The following is an 18,742-nucleotide window of genomic DNA, read 5'->3' as shown; positions in this document are numbered from 1 at the left end:
AAAATATGCAACCAACACATTTAAGACCATTGTGGTTAGCACTTAGCAAAAGAGTTGGAGAAGACCTGTTTCATCTTTTAGAGATGAAACATCATCTTTTTTTTTTCTTTTTTTTTTTTAAGGAATTTAAATTATTGAGGTTTATCAAAAGTATCAGTCAGCAGAGGGCGCTGTTGTACCAAGCAAGACATTATAACCCAGTTCCTCAAGTTCCTCAGTGCACTTTTATTCATCATTTTCATGCTTCCCCCTAACAAAGATTAGGAAGCACTTGCACATTTTCTAATATATCCATGGTGATGAAATGTAACCCGATTGTCAACATCTGTTCAGGTCATTTCTATCATTTTTAGGATTTTGATATGAAAAGTATATCAAAAAAAAAATGTATCATTGAAAATTGGCATTTTCATCGATATGAAATGAATTTGAATTTTCACTGGCCCAAAACTAAAGATTTAGTTTTAGCCAGTGACTAGGCTAAAGCTAACTAGCCAAGTCATTGACATTTTCATGTTTTTCTTTTAATGTGACGATTAAGAGCTTTCATTGTTCTCTTGATACACTTATAGAACCTAATTATTTATTTTCTTTTCTCTGAAGAACTACACATTATCATATTTCCCAATGGTTCTATGCAAATATGTCTTTGCCTTCTTTTGTGTACAAGAAAAACACTGCTGTTGCCTTGCGTCACAAGTGAGCGTTAGCATGGGTGTATGGAAAGCTCATACGCTCACCTGTGGGTGTGTTGCTCTCTGTAAATACTTTTCATCACAGAATATTCTACACATTCTTTTATGGTCTCCAGTAGACCTCATCAGGCATGAAGCCTTTGACAGACCCAACTTTTTGTCCTCACTTGGTGAAAGCTAACCTAACTTAAAGCGAGTCATTTACTTCAGGAGCCCCTAAATATACACATTTTCTTGTTCTATTTATCTAGACCCGGATTTGACTTAAATTTAATTCCACACGTTTCCAAACTGAATGGAAACTCAGACGCAGTTAACTGGGTGTAGAGCAGCCGGCCTACCTCAGTGGGAGTGGTTTAGCTCAGGAGGCAAAAACTTCAAAAGCCAAATTAAATAGTCATATGAGTGACAGAGAAACAGGTAGAGCAAGTTATCTTTTTTTTTATTCAGCTTTAGTTGGTAAGCACAATGTTTGCTCTAAATGGAGAAGAAAATATGGACACATCCGACACTCTGTGGCATTGGTATTACCAGGCAGATTGTGGGAGGTGGCACAGGTTTGAGGTAAACTTTTATCTCATTTTTTTTAAGAGTTATTGTTTGATCAATACGGTAATGTTCTTCTTTTTGCTCTTCAGGATGATGCCAGTAATCGTGTAAGGAGCGAGGATATAGAGAAATTTTATTTGAATGACGAATCCTTTATGGTTGTAGATGCCGGCAGCTATGTGAGCAAAATAGATTTTTCAGGTGTGTGTGTGTGCGTGTGCGTGTGTGTGTGTGTGTGTGTGTGTGTGTGAACACCCATTTAATCTCAAGTTTTGGTTTGCTGCTACTGAAAATTAGCTAAAATGTGTTTGTTTTTTTTCCCCGTGCAGTGATGTTGCAGACGGACCTCACCACAGGAAAACAAAGAAGAATCCAGCGCAACTTTAATCTTGAGAATAGGTGGGGTCCAATTTACCATAACTCTGTCACTTCAGTTTGATTTTACACTAAATGAAAGTGAAACCATGTCCGTAGTTCAGACTTTGCTCCTTCCACAGATGCTCCTGTTTCTGTGCTCCACCTGTTACCTGGGAACATTTCGATGCTACAGCTCCTTACCAGGTAAAAAACTGAGAAAACCTCCAAGTGACACTGCAGGTGAAACACACGTGGGTCAGTTTGGTGTAGCTCCAAGGACCACATTGTTTGACATGCAGACATTTTTCTCTAACTTGATATTTGAATGGTACATTAACGGTAGTTATGCATTTTTAGCCCTCTATACTGCTCACACCTTAAACCTCTGCGTCTTTTATGTCGCACAGCTGATCCCGCTGGATAGACGCACCCCAGAGTATCAGGATGTGGCTCATTATGCGACACACAATGGACTCCTGAATGAGACCATCGTATCAATAACAAGGATACAAAACTTGGACCTCTGGGAAATGTATTGCAGGTAAGAAAGTTCTTCAGATGTAAGTGCACAATTTTTTTTTCTTCTCTCCTCTAGCTTGAAAACAAACAAAGCAAACATTTTATTATTTATTTTTAAAGAAAAAAGAAACAACTGATGAGGCTTAAGGGAACCAACAGCATTCAAGAAAGACGGCTTTTCCACGGCACTGACAGTGAAAATATTGCCAGCATTTGCACAAATAATTTTGATTTACGGTTGGCTGGTCAGCATGGGAAACTTTATGGCAAAGGTAATGAAATCAATATAGAAACTTATGTGCGTGTGTGTGTGTGTGTGTACTTGTATATATTACTTAGAGGACCACTTTCACCCTTTTCACCAACAAAGTGGGGTCTTTTGCAGAACGTGAGGACCTCAACCTCACTTATTTGCTTTACTCAATAGATTTAGAGGTTTGGTGTGAATTAAGCTTTGGTTAAGCTTAGGATTAGGAATAGAATGGTTAGGGGAAAATGTCATAGGCATAAATGTAGTTACTAAAGTGAATAGAATTCAGTAGAAAATGTTTGCTTCTTTTTAAGGTGATCTAATCATTTTTTCCCTTTGTCTCTCTGCAGGGATATATTTTACCACTTATGCATTCTTTGCAAACGCGTACAGTACCACCACTAGAGCTCCGACAAATGGTAAACTCACTAAAGTGATCTTTCTTGCTCGGGTGATGGTTGGGAAGTCGAAACCTGGAGAGATTTATTTCTGTAAACCAGATCATGGAAGTCTTGAAAATGTTCACGACAGCTGTGTGGATGATCTCGACGATCCCATGATATTCATCATATTTGATCCAAATCAGATATATCCGGAATATCTTATTGAGTATGAACTTTAGTCTGTTTAGGAGAAAAGCTGCACACATTTCATTTGAAGCCCAGATTGAATCATTTACAGTGGAGACTGTTTGTTTTATAACTAATTTATTATATACATGGGGTTTTTTGTATTTGCTTCAGAAGTTTTTGATTTTACAAAATGTTACAATCACAAAATGAAGATTTAGGTATTCGGAGATTCAAAAGAAAACTCTGTTGCAGAGCCGCATCAATGCTTCTTCATTCCTGTTTTAACCTCGTTTGATCCATTAACGTCTGGAGGAAACATGCAGATGCATATTTATATTATAAGTCATTAACCTGAATTATTATCAATCTTCTTGTCATTTATTTATTTTAAGCTTTCTGAAGTATTAGGTAGATCCTGGCCTCTACCAAAAATCATAAGTAGAAGGATTTTGCAGATTTCCTATTCCAGCGTCTGACAATTCCACAAATCAGAAGCTTAAGCTCCAACATGCTGTACAGTCTTTTAATGCTTTTCTACTGCTGACAGGTGAAAACAATAAAGGCTCCAAAGGAAGTAATGAGAGTCAAACAGCAGAAAACACTAAAGCTTAAACTTCTCCACTTCAGTTTATAGCAGTAATTACTCTGAAGAATAAAAGGATATTCTGTAAAAATCAATCTTTGTATGTATAGAGAGATTTTTCAGCATAAATGTGTGTTTGATTAGTAGTAGTATGGTAATTGAAACCCCTGAGGGGAGAAGGGAATTGCAATCTGAAATAATATTAGAAAAAGATTAGAAAAGTTACCACCCTGCTAGCTAAAATGATTAAATATTTCAAAAGTAGAGTTTGATGTAAGTTCGTATCTGATTGATACCTTAGAATTAAATGTAAAAACGAGGCGTAAAAATAAATCAAATTAGATGGACTTCATAAAAACTGCCAGCAGAGGGCGCTGTTGCATCAAGAAGGAGCTGTGCATAAACGTATATCGCCAAATCTAAAATCTCATTCACTTTTATAAGCAAATATCAGAAACTATGTATGAGACTTTATTTATTTATTCTTATCATATGCCACAGAAATTAAAAAAAAATCACAATCCATTTCTTGTTTGTGTTTCTTGCTAGTCTGTTTTTTTTTTTTTTTTTTTTGTATATTGTTAAATTCAGAATCATTTCATTACTGCTAACATTATTTACGAGTTAGAATGCAATCATTTAGAAAATTACTTTAAATAAATTTTATGCTATTCATGTAAGAGCTTTCTATCTGCAAATGAAAACCTCATACTCCATCCTGTTTTTTTTGTTTGTTTTTTTACATTTTGATTAAATACCCAAACATTTTGGGCTTAAAAAAAAGATGTTTGAAACTTTGAAACTGTTTCAGAGTTTCTTCCAAGCTATTAACTGAGTGATGTTTGATCTCTTCTTAAATATTTACTGCTTGGTGTTCTCCAAGGCTGCTTTTTTATCTACACACACTTTGATGTTATCAACATGACAATAATGGCTCCGTATCCATCTCTAATTAGCTCATCTGCGTGTGTGTGTGTGTGCGTGTGTGTGTGTGAGACTGAATGTCAGTCATTATGCTCTGTTGTTTGTAGGGGAATTAAACTGGACTGAGATTTCAAAGACCTCAGTCATGTTTTCATCAGCTTGTCTCTCCTTAACTTTCTCAGAAGCTGTTCAGCCAATGGATCAATGTGTTTCTATACACACTTGAGAGGTTTAATTGGCTTAATCTGTTTATATTCGCCTGTAGAATAAAAAAAAAAAACTGCTGTATATTTCTTTTTGCGGTACTTCATAGCAAACTGAGATTTTTTTCCAAACTGTTTTCTGACGTGAATCAAGCCGTGAAAAGCTGCTAAATTGTGTCCCCTGCACTTCTGCTTCTCGACTGCTCCATCTAAGCTCCAGAAAGAAACACTCTCGCTCGAAAAATCATTTTACTTTTATTACGGAAAAGTCTTCATTGTACTTCTTACAAAACACCAGACGGTTCCAGCTAGACGTGTCCTATAATTAAATAAACATCCACAATCATCAAAGAACACCTAAGACGTGAAGAAGCTCTCTCTGTGTCGCAGACCTTCAGCTCTGTGACAGGAATCACAACCTGATATCCCTGAGCAGAGAGGAGAAAAACAACAAAGAACACTAAAGAGAAAGATAACCGTCATGTCGCCTTCTACAGCCTGATTGGAGGAAAGAAAACGGGTGAGATGATATGGCACAAAGTTGGCATTTATAATACATTATCAATAAATTAAATGTCATTTGATCACATAGTATGAAACACCGTCTGACACAACAAACAACACACGAGTGTTTACAGATCTTGCTTGGCACCGAAAGGTGTGAGAACTCATTACAGGCTTTGGCACCACTGAGATGTTTTTGTTTTTCTGTCTGAAATGTTAGAAATTTTACAAATCTTTACTTTTTCAACTGGATTGGCTTTCTATTGTGTGTTTTGTATGTGTGTGTGTGTGTGTGTGTGCGTGTGTGATTCTTTGCATTAAAAGAAGAAATCTCGCTGCATTCTTTTTACGCCTTGTTCTCTTCCAGCATTATATGTTCAGGACCAATAGTTTTTTTTTTTTTATTCTCACATTTTAAAAAAAAAGAATGAGAATGGCACCCATCATGCAATTCAACCAACAAAACGCTGGTTAGCTTTGTGCTAAAAACGACAAAGCTTGAAGCAAGATGCTACATTCATGCTATGCTCCCTTTAGATGATTAAACAGGTTTCTTTCTATGATGGACAAGTAAAATGTAGTTTTCTCTTTGTGTCATAGCAGATAGTGACACAAAACACCACTTGATGGCGACACATTTCAAAATCGCTTCAGCTAAAACAATTTCAGAAAGGCCCCTCATTTAAGCTACTGTTGCACGCAACAGTAAAGTTACAGTCAACTCAGTATTTATGGAAATGCTGCAGCTTGCGATTTACTTATTTCCGTATTTTTTGTGGTTTCAGTTTTGTTGTTCTCTTAATTTTTTTGTAAAGCTTTGATCTACTAACAAAAATCTTTACTGATCGCCTGGCTTATGAAAACATAATTTTTCCAGTCTTTCCATTCCTAAGTGGTCAGTTTTTTTATTTATATATAAATTACTATATGATCACACAGTTAATATTCGGATATTCTTAGTGTTTTGTGTTGGGTATGAGCACGATTAGTGCAGCCAGCCTTGTTAGCTGTAAAGCGCGTCTCCATGTGGAATCTCTTGGAACAGCGGTTCTCAAACTTTTCTGTAATTTTTTGAACCCCTCCTCCAGAACAAGACCGGATAAAAAAATAAAATATAACGTATGATGCATTTATTTTATATTTACCTTATTTGTTTTTGTTGTGTCAAAATGTGAAGTATAGTTTTTGTCGAATGACTTAAAACACTGATTATATTTTAGGAAGCATCAAATTATAGTTTATATTTGTGTAAAACATGTTAAAAGGACAAAGAAAGCAAAGTTCTTTGGTGCAAATAAATGTTCTCTTATATGTCAGATGTTGGTATAGTTTAGAATAGTTTTTTTTAGTGCTTTATTCTCTACTATTTTTCACTCTGGAACATGGATTAGAGAAAGATATCGGCTCTAACAGCAGTGCTCAGTGATAAGCTAACTACTATAAGAAATATGAACTGATAGATATGTAAATCTTAGCATTTCTATACAGCACAGTGTGGGCAATTCTTAATGTAATTGTGAAATACTGTCAGAAGTGCAAATTAAACTGCTAATTACCGATCGTTTAAACTCATGGCAGTCGTGTTAGATTTCATAGCAAGTGTACGAAACCTGCACTTATCAACCAAAACACTCACCGCCTCTCCGATAAGAAAGGCTTTTCTTTCTATTTTTCTATTTTGATATTTACAAGAAATCTGACAAACTAAGAAAGTCCAAGTCTTGTTGTGTTACCGTTTTAAAAATGTCAACGATCCTGGAGGTACTCGGAAAGCTAGAATGTACTGAGAAAAAGATTGAGAACCACTGTCCTGGAGAATATAGATATTTTTTTTTTTCCATAACTCTGATATTTCAAAGAGGTCGTTCATATTTACACCCCAGTCCACCTGCTGAGGTCTCTCTCTTCCCTTTGATGCAGTTTCCTGCAAATTTTCAGCTTCCTCTGATGCCTTCCTATTTCCCACAGCAACAGATTCCAACCTGAATTGTGCTGTTGTTAGTGCCTACTTGTTTACTGCTTGAAGAAAAGAAAGCATTTGTGAGTTGTTTTTCGACACCACTGGTCGGAACTAGTCCCTAGCACAATTTCTCGGTGCATCTCTCCGTTTTTGTCTCCTCCTTTAACAAGAGCTGTGTCACAGTTATGGTAAAAGAACCATCAGATTTAGTTTTAGTAGTCTGAGCCACCAAATGAACACTGCGGCGCGATGCAGAAGTTTGCCGTCAAACCTCAAACACACCTACTTCGACCGTCCCAGACCTCGACTGAGCATTTTGTTTCCGTCCCGCTCCACGCTTCGAGCGCCGCAAAGAGACGAGACAGCAGGGCGTCTCGGTTTAGGGCTCCCCTCTCTGCTTCGTCTTGAGCCCCTGTCGCTCCATGATGTTCCACAGCTTGCGCAGGTTGGACTGAGTAATGGCGTCGTCGGGTTTGAGTTGAAGGGCTCGTAGGTAGTTGGCCTCCGCCTCGGGAAGCTTCCCGTTCAGGTGAAGGATGGCGCCAAGGTTCATCAGAGCAGCTGGGTACTGGAGGGGGGAAAAGAGAGGGATGGTTCATCACAAGAGACAAAGTTGGCGCCTTAGAAATGATGAGTGATGTGAGGCGTTGCCTTTGAGGGTTGCCAAACTTGGTACCCTTATTTGGGCAAACTATTTTAAACCTGACCTTCTTAACTCTACGCTTGACGCAGCTATTTATCAGAGATGCACGCTTTAGGAACCTGGCCAGACTTTTTGTAGGAGATGGATTCCTTACATGTGGCAGCATTTTTTTATGTCACATCAACAGCTTTAAGAGAGAATTTAGAAGAAAACAAGCTTTTGTTTGTAGTGAGGAAATTTACTTAAGAGTAAAATAATTCAAGATGTACAGTGTTGGCCATAGTGAAATATCACAGTAACAGGAGTGGCTGAACATCAGAGTAACACACCAAACCGAGAGGCAGCTATAAGACTCTGCATGAGCTAGAGCACAGTATTTATGTATGCATCAAAGAACCATATATTTTAGGTTGTAGAATAAATCCCTTGGGTTTTAAACAGTGAATGAACACTGAGAATCTACAAAGTCCTTAACGAATGTAGCTGACAAACACACGCAAATCTCCTACTACACAGATCTGGCTTTGCTCCCGGGGCCCCTACACACTCCCAGCATGATGCATGGGTCGAAATTTGGCAACCAGTTCACGCATTTTCCTTCTCAAGCACAACAGTTGGTCTCTTCTCAAGGAGTGCGTGTCACCAGGTTAACATTCCACTTCCCCCCACCGACTGATCTCGAAACCTTGTTTTTCACGCCCGACTGTAGCAAACAAGCTAGCGGCCCGTTGGTTTCTCCTCAATTCGCGTGAGTTGAGCGTGAGAGCTCTTCTGAACTTTGTTCTGTTTAATGTTCCTCACATTAAACTGTTTACACAGGTGAGACAAACTGCACTTATTCAGATAAATGTGGATCCCTCCGCCTTTGTAAACAGCAGAAACCCGTCCTGCGGGACGTCCAGAAGGAGAACCTGGATTGAAACATTACATGTATACAGAACTTCCACAGACGTTAGCGTTTCCCTCGTTCTCTTTAAATAGCGCTTCGAAGAAGCCAGATTTTCTTGTTTTGCAGAATTTAAGTCCTTAAGTGTTTTTCACTGGACATTACATGATGTTTTACAACGTTTTAAGAGCAGTTTCCATTTAGTGAAGTACTTTGCCAACCACCATTGCAGGTCATTATGGAAATTACAGACAAAAACGACATAAACGAGCCCTACAAGAATAAACCAGTAAGCCAAACGGTGTGAAGTTCTGATTATAATTGTTTGGCTGCTTGGCACAGATCCGTCATTTCTGCACATTTTCAACAGGAAGGGAGGGTTGAGGCTTTTGGAGAGCCTTACCAGAAGCTTAGCGTTTGCCAGTCAGAGAAGCCAATTTCACATTGCCACAGAATTCACAAGAGTGCAGAACAGAAGTGAAGCGCCTGATCTAAAATCAACACCTGTGGGCCTGATTGATGTTCGCAGAACTTGAACAAGTCGGATATCTTCTGGACAAAAGTTTTATAGTCAAATGACACAAGGAGTCAAGATGAGGCTTTTTAAGACCAAAATGCCAAACATTGCAGTGTATCATCATGCTGCTGGACTGTGTTTGCACAGTGTTGCTAGAGTATTACACAAAATAGACGGACGAATAAAGAAAAAGGATTATGTCCAAATTGTTCAACTTGACCTCAAAGCAACAGTTATGAGGCTGAAACTTGGACATGCTGTCCCCGTTGTCCAGAATGGCAGAGGTAGCATCATGCTGAGGTTACAAAGTGGAGGGGGGGCATATTATGTAATCACCCACCCCTGAATAAATTCAATTAATATACTGTCGTCGCCAAAGATCAAAACATGAGCCAAGTATCCAGACCTTGCTTAATATTTTTGGGTACATAAACCTTTCCAGTGGGGGGAAAAAATATATGAAAAATCACTCACATATTCATTACCTTTTCTTTGCACGTACAGCAACTGCTGAATCTTTCATGACCTGAAACCTATTGGATTAAGCTGATATTTGAGAGTCTGTCGCTCACCAGGCAGTATGTGTGCAGGGAAAAATGTCAGAGACAACCCCCCCCCCCTTCGCCCCCCCCTGCCTCCCCTGAACTGACAAATGACGAGAGAAGCCCTCTGCATGTCTCAGAGTGTCCATGAGGGATTTCAGGCTGCATTCCAATACGTTTCAGACCACTTGTTTCAAACAGATGAACAAAAATAATAATCTGAATTTGATTTTATTTGGGAAACTGGGCTAAATGTTCTTATAAGATTATGTCACTTAAAAAAAAAACTACACATTTAAGTTTTTAACGGGCTGAAATAATGGAAAATATCATTCAGGGGGCATCTGGTGCACTTATACTAATCTGAGAGGAATGGTTGGAGGGGAACGACCGACAAGGAAGGTTTGAAGAGACAGCTTCAAAGAGTGCAGCTGTATAAAACTGGTTAATGCAGTGGAGACATGAAGGTCAAAGCTTTTTTTCCACTGTAACGGAGCATAAGTTACAGAGCCCATAATCGCAAACCAGACGGCCATAACAAATCACAGCGAGAAGCTCCCCCCCTCCCCCCCCCCAGGCCTTGTTCCCCCGATTTTAAATTAATTCTCCTCCAGCGCACCTCCACCTCCACACACCCTCCGTCTTTGAAGTGACTGATGTACACAAGACAGAAACAGGATGCATGAAGAGACGTGATATTTCTCCCCCCCCCCCCCCACTGTGAAGGCTCCTCCGTCTGTTTGACCTGTCCGACGTCGGACGGCGATAAGCGCTAAACCCGTTTCTCTCTCGCGCGCGTTCTGTTGTCGTGATCGCTGAAGCACGTCCAGACGACATCTCGCAGAAATAAGCGGTTTCTATTTTCTGCTCAGGCCTTATTGGAACAACAGTACCACGATGTCAGAAAGATGAGGGGAGTGTGGGGTTGGCGGGGGGTGAGGTGAGGGGGCAGGGGGGAAAAAGTGCACGGTGTTGTAAATTGAATTTACAGAGCAGACGTGTGCGCAGCAGTTCCATAATAAGTGCAAACAGGCCCGGGTACTTACATCTGGTCTGAGGCTGGCTGCACGTTTATACTGCCGCTCTGCTGCTTCATTTAGATTGGCCTGTCTGAGGAGGAAGAACAACACAGATTTTCAAAAAAAAAAAAATACCTGTAACCCCGGCCTTGTGTTATTTTGCAGGATTCATGCATTACTTGTCACGCAAACAACACACAGTATTACCTTTTTTTTTTCTGCTCTACGGCGTGCAACTAAAACAGAGTTGGTCAAAATTGACTCCTATTGCTATTCTGAGAGCAAAACAGTAGCCAGAAAAACGCATACTGGTTGTAATCTACATAAGAATCCTTTTATTTTTAAATTAAGCTAAAGGATCTGCACATTTTGTCATGTTACGGTTGGAAATCTTGATGTATTTTATTGGAATTTACAACAACAAAAGTGCTGCATACGTGAAAAGTGGAAGGAAAATGTTACTTTCCTTGAATCATTGTATTGCCATGTTTCACTCTGTGTGATCCCTTTGCACCACTTTTTGCACATCTACAGATAATCACTGCTGAATTTAGGTCTGAGTCATTCTGACAAATGAATATGCTTTCATCTAGATTATTCTGTAGCTCTGCAACTGTGTTAGAGCCTCAAAAGCTCAAGTCTTTTATCCAAAATTCGCCCTGTGTTTAGCTTCATTCATCCCAACAACTGAGTTACATGAGATAAACGGTGTTGCAATATCAATTTTTTATAAATCTAAGAAACAGAATGAATACATCCGAGATATGACACCTCTGGCACACTGTGAACCTTTTCGGCATTTGCACTTGGATCATCACTGGGATTCTCTTCCTCCTCTCTTTATGCCCTAAAGTTGATCAAATTGAGGTGATTTATAGATAACTCAGTTCTTAGCTTCAGCCAAGTTGCTTCATGCACCGAATTACACACTACAGACTGCGGACTATGTACAGCGCATCACGGGAACATGTTTGTGACACACGAACGTGCTAATTGGGACACCTCCACCCGCAAAAGACTTTGGCGAAAATGTGTTAATCATTAAAAATGTATCAATGAAGTAGGTTAAATTAACAAAGGAGAGAATCTATTCATCTGAATAACATTTACAAGTTCAATACTGATCAATACAAATACTGTACAGGGTATCTTTTGCCAGTCACCCAGCTTTTTCACTTAGTGGGCTTCCAAAGGCTATTAAAAGAAATCTGAATATGAACATATGGATAGACAGAAACTACTAAATAAAATGTGTAATTCTCTAAATATTAACCTTAACTGATGTGTTATGAAGCAGTTAAATAGTTTTAGCTTCAATAAAGTGATTAGAAAATTGCATTCGTGCTGCAACACTTGCTAACGACACTGGAGTCGGTCAGCATTCACTCTGATCCCACGGATGTAAAGACGCGACTGGAGCCAAGAAGCCTTGAGACATCAGCGAGTCCTCCCTCACGTGTCACAGCCGGATACATTAGTCTGCAGCAGTTCATGCGCTCCATACGTAGAAAAACATTCGGAGACTACACGAAGAGTTCGCTTCGCCAAAACTAATAAAGTAAAACTTTTTTTTTTTAAATCCTTCCTGGCAATGCAATTTATATTCACAAAGATGCGACATAAGCAAAACATGGCTTCAGCTTCTTGGGTTCAAGCTCTCTTAACGTTTTGGCCTCTTCCCTCTGTTTTGTTTCGGGGAATGCTTGAAACCTTAAAAGAGCACAGAGACTCAGGAAGGCTAAAGTAAATGTGGCCATCCGAAATAATGACACGTCCACCTCCATGCTTTGCAGTTGATATGAGTTTCTTTTCACATGATGTTGGTTTATGAGACATGTCCTCTGTACTGGTCTAAGGAAAAAAAAGGGTCGTTTTCGACAAATCTGTACAAAGAACATTATTCCAGAAGCTCTGGTCTTCTGGCTTCTCTTTATCCCTCAGCAGAAATATCACTTTTATTGCATTTTAGAGAAAATCTAAACTCGTTTCCACTGCTCTCGTTGTTCATTCGCGCTGCTCGAATTTCTCAATTTCGGTTCAAATATGTTATTAAGACATATCGGCTTTCGTTGGGTGTTCCAGTTTCGTTAACGACTTTGGATAAAAAAATCTGCACAAGCCAAGGCTTGCAAGCTCGTCTCCGCAACGCGTGTTAGCGTTAACAGGTGTTTGTCACGTCATTAAACCCTAATCACTCTGGATTGATGTCATGAAGCCTCGCGGCTGAAAGAACCAGTCAGTCGGAACACGGCAGGGCCAATCTGTCATCTAGACATACTCCCGTGCTTTCAGCGGCAAACCCGCAGCCAAGCTCCGAGAATGTCGACTTGTTACAAAATCCTCTGTGCCGGTGCTCCGAGAGGGGATGCCGGCAGGCAGTAATGACTTCAGCAGATATGTCGAGCAGAAAAGAATTAAGGCTCATCATTCCAATATTCCATTCAGCTACGGAGATGCTGGGAGAGGGAGGTCGTGTGAAGTCCCTTTTGACACTCTTTAGGATTTATAAGTTGCCTGCGGATGCGCGTGCCAGACTTATGAAGGAAAATTCTCCAGCGGCTCTCTTTATAAGTCCCGGGGTGAAACCTCATTAAGACGGACCGAAGCTGCATAGATCTTCTTTACAGCCTATGTTTATCGTACGACTTTTATTCTTAAATGACGCCGTAAAAAAAAAAAAAAAAACACAGCGATGGAAATGAACCACAAATGCTAGAGGAGCTGGCGACAGATATGGAGTTCCAAGACATTTCTGGAAACATGTTGCCATTCACCGAAGGTGGGGAAGATCCCCCCCCCAACCCTCACCCCCAGCCCCCGTTTGAATGTTTCTGTTTACAAGCAGTCCACCTGAGCATGTGAGCAGCGTTGAAGACCACATCGAATTCATCCATGTCCAGCTCGGCAGCTCTCTCAGCCATCTCCGCCGCTTCTTTAGGACGAGACTGCTCCAACAGGAACTGACCTGGAGGTAAACAAAGGACCTTTTTTGTTTGTTTGTTTGTTTCTATTCAACAGAACATAAGGTAGACTTAAAAAATATAGAATAAATAATCAAAGAATATGAGTAAAACCCATGGTTCCTTGATGGTGGTTTTACTTTTAAAGGTGTTTCCAATATGCTGCCCTGAACCTAACACCTATAATTTAATTACACTGAATCCTTGATATGCCGTGGTCTGTTTGTCAAGTGCATTTCAGCTGCAGTACTGTTCAAAATATGCATTTTAAGAGGCTTTTTCTCCTTTTTTTTTGCAACCATTATAATAATAATAATAATAATTAATAAAAAGCTATATTCTGAAAAGTTGCTAGGCATCACATTTTCCTAGCCAAATCTACTTAAAGATATAAGTACAGTAATTGACTCCAAATGTTAGATAATTTTTGTAAAAAAATGACAAAGAATTAGGAAAAACAAAGAAGAGAGCTATTATGCTGAATAAAGTATGAGCAGCTTTTGTTCACACCACTGCTAATTCCCCCCCCCCAAAAAAAACATATCTTTGTCATTAAGGGCATAACAAGCACTAATATAAGCTCAACAGTTACTATAAGAGGTTTAAAGCTTCTTTCAGCTAATGAGCAAAAATAACCTCTTTTTCTGAAGGGATTTTTCTTTGAATTACTTTTCGTTCTGGGGGAGGCTTTCAATTATCATTTTATACCATGCTGCTTCGGTGTGACGGGAGTTACTTGTCAAAGTAAACCAAGAAGTGGGGGAAGGGGGAAAGCTTTTAGAGACGGACCCCAGATGATTGGCAACTTTGAAGGACAGGAAGAGACAAAAAAAAAACAAAAAAAAAAAACGAGAGACACGACTGAAAATGTGGGGCTGTGATTGCTTTGTTCGCTGCTGTTCCAGAATAAAGATGAGATGGAGGTAATTCATGTGCGCTCCCCTGGGGGGGGGGGGGGATCTCGCCACCTGGTGAGGCTTTCACAAAGTGCCCGTAAAATATCAGCGAAGCTTGACGACAGATGTTGCCAAATAAAAGAGGACAGGGATGTGCGGAGACACAGATGAGGTTTTTTTTTTCTCGCTTTGTCCTTCTGAGTGGATTTGAAACGAAAGCGGCCCACGCTGGGTCGCGTAGGGGGAGTGGTGGTGGAGTGGTGTTAACATTAAAATGTGTCGCAGGGCGCAGTGACCGGAAAAGAGGAGCTTTCTCGAGTGCAGTCCCACGTGCACGTCCGCGCATTTATCTTTCGAGGGACTTTGTGGACTGATGTCCACTACAGACTCATACTTGAGGCTCATCCAGCAAATCCACGATAACCGCAGCAGACAGATTGCAGATAAAGAAATGAAACGGCCCCAGAAAAAAAAAAAAAAAAAAAAAACAGCACATTTTTAGCAAGAGACTACAAGATAATGGTGGAAAAACAAAAAAAAAAACCCGAGAGCAAAGAGCGCGAGGGCTTCGGAGCAGGAAGCGGCTCGCTCCAAAGACAGCAACAGACCTCCTGCTACCGACCAAGCTAAACGAAAAGATATCAGATGAGGGGAAAGAAGCGGGAGGGACGGAGGGAGATAAGGAAGTGGAGAAAGAGGGCATTGCACAACGGGGCTTTCAGCATGAGGACGCTTTTCATTTCCTCCGAATATCCTGGAGATATTAACGTGGGGCACCAAAGGAGGCCGTTTCTCCAGTCTGGAATGAAACAAGCGAAGGGGCAACACCGCGCCATGTTTTTCTGTCTAACGTACATTAAACGCCGCATCTCCGCGCTGTCTGCAAAACTTCAAACGGCTCACGCTTTAATAGCTGCAAGCATCAACTTAAAGAGTATTTTGTGTTGTTAGCTGTGAAGGGGGCAGCAGATAAACCTCGAATTCAATCAACAACAGTCTCTGGCCCGAAGGAGAATGGGATACAGAATCCCCCTACTCCTGTTAGATTTGAATCCAACTTCCTCTTCAAAAGCGGGGAAAAATGTCACTCTTTTAATCCCCATTTTAATTCAGTTTGCTTTTGTAAGCTCACACGTTCAAATCAAATAAGGGCACATCAATTTTCAGCCAGGATGTGATGTGACTGTACCACTAAAACTCATCTCAGAGAGTACATTTAAAGAGTGAAGATCCAAACAAACAAATCCTCCCCTCAGTGATCGCTTTGTCAACTGTATATCACAGGGGGGAAAAAGCCTTTAACAAATTGGAAACTTCTAGGCTATCAGTTTCATTGGAGGGAATGAAATCCTCAGTGGTCAGATAAAACCAAAGCCCAGAGAAAATCATGGCATTTTGTAATTATTAGGGTTAGTCTTACAAATAACAGTACAAGAAGTTAAATCTTCTGGAAAAAAAAAAAGTGTGATGACCTTTAATGTATTTTAACACAAACACACAAAAAAAATCTCACTTTTAGGTTTGACAGAGATTAGTTCATCACATTAAAAACAATGGGCTGTCAACTACTGAGAAAACTGAAGATATTTTTGGAAATGTAGTGAGCGACGGATCTGAAACGCCTTTTTGAAAAGAGGTTCACCGTACCTATTAATGAATGAATGTCTTCTGCTTCTTACCGTAGTGCATGTAGCAGTTTCCTTTAGTTGGATCGAGCTGAATTGCTCTCATGTAGTATTTCTCCGCTTCGGTTTTCTCCCCCTGAAAGGAGAGACGCAGACAGGTTACGGCGAGTAATTAAGCTTAGATGTTTCCGTTTCGGTATGATCAGGAGGAGGAGAGAGCAAAAACATATATTACATTTCATATTTGTGCATATTTTGTATAATTAGGCTGATTTCCTGGTGCGGGGTAAAAAAAAAAAAAGAGCATAAATGATCAGGATTCTAACAAAACCATTAATTATTATGTAATTATGTACTAATTGATTGTGCATTTTTGGCAACTGTTAAAAAAAAAAATCTGTGTTTACAAGTGTAGAGTAGCACTGAAACTGAGAGGCGAAAAAAAGCTTCCTCTGCAGCACTTCTGCTTCATGCTTCGGCACTGATTGCTTCCATATTGCCAGTGGGGTTGCCATTCAATAGGAAATGAGAGGGCCGTCCATATTAACATTGCCTCATTAGCTTCCTCCCGTGTCTGAACTTGGTCTAAATGAATGAGGAGGAATATTAGCTGTGGATAGCCTATTTCACAATTCCTTTTGGCTGCTTTCTCTAAATTTCTCCTCCAACTGTCTATGAAAACCGAAGGTCGTCCGTCGGGATATTTGATCAAATGTTTCAGGCTCGTGTGAAAGGAGAAAGTAAGCTTTTTTTTTTTTTTTTAAATGAAAAATCTGGGAATTTGGTGATGAATTCATTAGGTTAAGAAATGTCTTTGTAAGCAGACAAATGCTAGGGATAAAAAATGAGAAAACAAAGTTGTACTCTGGGAAATCCTGTCCAGGAGCACAAAAGTTCAGGTGGAACTTTCTAAGGAAATGGAGTAATTCCATTATAAGCCTGTCATCTGGTTTTTGATTCAAGATTCATCCATCCTCTTGTTTCTCGTTCTGCGTAGCGGAGGACGTGGATGTGTGTTCCGTCACCCCGAATCCCAGAAAGCCAAGCAGATGTCCGGCCACTCGAGGCGACACACGTGTAAGTACAAGTTTTCGTTATCCTCAGGTTTCAGCTAACGGCGGAGCTGTGGGATCGAGGCCTGAAAGATCACAGCTGCGAGTATGCAACAGTCCGCGCGTAGCTTCAGAGGTCTGTCGCGTCTTCGACTCTGCACCTAGGGCTGAGGAAGGAGGGAGGTCATGCATCTTCACGGGGGGTCGCAAAGGGCAAACAGATCATTTCCCCCCGATCTAAACCCAGCTCAGCTGTGAACACATCTGTCGTCACGTCTTCCTTTTGTTGTCGTAGCACGGCGGAGAAGTTGGAAGCTGAGGAAATGAGATCTTTTTTTTCTGCACAGCATAACATCACCGCTCAAAGTTTGGCTATTTTGTCTGGGATATCTCTTAACAAACATTGTTGCAAAGATAACACCAGGAACATATTCGGTTACAAATAAATGTTTCTTATCTGGACTCACTCAACTCCTAAAGAACGTACACTTACACAGCTCTTGCAAAGCGGTTTGTTAAAGTAGTAGGTCTTATTAACCACTGGGCTGATCATAATGTTTAGTACATCTGTATTGCCCGTGTGTCTGCAAAGGGACGTACAATGATTGACAACAGTTTTCCGTAGGTGAGGTGGGCAGGGATGTGGTCAGGCTTGGCTTTGAGGGACTCTCTGTACCAGTAACCGGCCTCCTCCAGCCTGTTCAGCCGCATATAGGCCTCTCCTGAAAAAGCACCACACACCAGGGCAGACAGTTAGCATTTTACGTGTGATATTAACAGAAATATTATAGAAGTTTAAAAAAACAACTTTAAAAAAAATATATTTTTTGGAAAATGGAAGTGTTTTTCAGGCGTCTTACATATTCACTCACTATGCTTAGTTACCCCATAGTAACTGCTGAATAACAAATCGGTGCAGCTTGTCAAGACTAATGTTAAGAGTGACTTCCGTGACTTTAATGGATCCTCTTGTTCTATTTTCGACAGCATTGATTTTAACGAAATACCAATACTGGGATTGGTTATCGGGAAATCTCAGTTCCCCCCAATCTGGATCATGGGCAGGAAATCCAGGTTGAGACAACCCAATGGTAAGTCATTGTTTTATATACATATTTTTATCCTTACCATAAAACTACCCCGTTTAAGAACAATACTCCTGAATTCCTAGCATTAACATTGTTGTTCACAAATCCAAAGAATCGGCAGTAGGGATGGATCCCAGGAAAGATACGCAGTTGGCGTCTGTAACAACGAACCAGTTAAATGACATCAAGTTTTGAAAACGTATCCGCTAGCCGTCGCTGTACTAATACAAACACTGTCGCTCCCTAAAACCCTCGAACCACCTGACTAAACATACTCCTTAATCCTCCTCTACTCTGTCCCAGGAATTTAATTCCCATGAAATCTCAACTATGTCACCAGGATGAGCTTTGAGTAACGTAATTAGTGTTAGAATAACACAGAAGGGGAAGCGAGGTTT

The 18,742-nt window shown here is 40.1% G+C and overlaps 2 protein-coding genes across 4 annotated transcripts in view; one reads left to right on the top strand and one right to left on the bottom strand.

Moving 5' to 3' along the window:
• The first annotated feature begins 130 nt into the window (after positions 1–130).
• Positions 131–4,039, top strand: LOC103459238 (poly [ADP-ribose] polymerase 11-like). 2 transcript variants are annotated; one of them, XM_008400636.2, is made up of 7 exons: positions 131–1,259; positions 1,334–1,445; positions 1,574–1,643; positions 1,742–1,805; positions 2,009–2,142; positions 2,241–2,392; positions 2,721–4,039. In XM_008400636.2, the coding sequence occupies exons 1-7, from the start codon at positions 1,164–1,166 to the stop codon at positions 2,990–2,992; spliced, it is 900 nt and encodes a 299-aa protein (XP_008398858.1). In that variant the 5' UTR covers positions 131–1,163; the 3' UTR covers positions 2,993–4,039. The 2 variants fall into 2 exon arrangements, with proteins under 2 accessions (XP_008398858.1, XP_017158418.1); XM_017302929.1 differs by having other exon boundaries at positions 131–1,445; positions 1,724–1,805.
• An 849-nt stretch (positions 4,040–4,888) lies between these two features.
• Positions 4,889–18,742, bottom strand: part of tmtc2a (transmembrane O-mannosyltransferase targeting cadherins 2a) — a 50,219-nt gene continuing 36,365 nt past the window's right edge. The window contains exons 8-12 of one of the 2 annotated variants that reach the window (XM_008400628.2): positions 17,857–17,978; positions 16,259–16,340; positions 13,574–13,688; positions 10,751–10,814; positions 4,889–7,684 (exon numbers count right to left, since the gene is read on the bottom strand). In XM_008400628.2, the coding sequence (XP_008398850.1) occupies positions 7,496–7,684; positions 10,751–10,814; positions 13,574–13,688; positions 16,259–16,340; positions 17,857–17,978 (572 nt within the window). In that variant the 3' untranslated portion in view covers positions 4,889–7,495. The remainder of the gene's footprint in view (positions 7,685–10,750; positions 10,815–13,573; positions 13,689–16,258; positions 16,341–17,856; positions 17,979–18,742) is intronic. The other variant, XR_001776200.1, reaches the window with a different exon arrangement.

The sequence above is a fragment of the Poecilia reticulata genome, linkage group LG23, assembly GCF_000633615.1.
Source record: "Poecilia reticulata strain Guanapo linkage group LG23, Guppy_female_1.0+MT, whole genome shotgun sequence".
Taxonomy (NCBI): domain Eukaryota; kingdom Metazoa; phylum Chordata; class Actinopteri; order Cyprinodontiformes; family Poeciliidae; genus Poecilia; species Poecilia reticulata.
The sequence above is the reverse complement of the archived record's forward strand: the minus strand, read 5'-3'. Positions and strand labels throughout refer to the sequence as shown.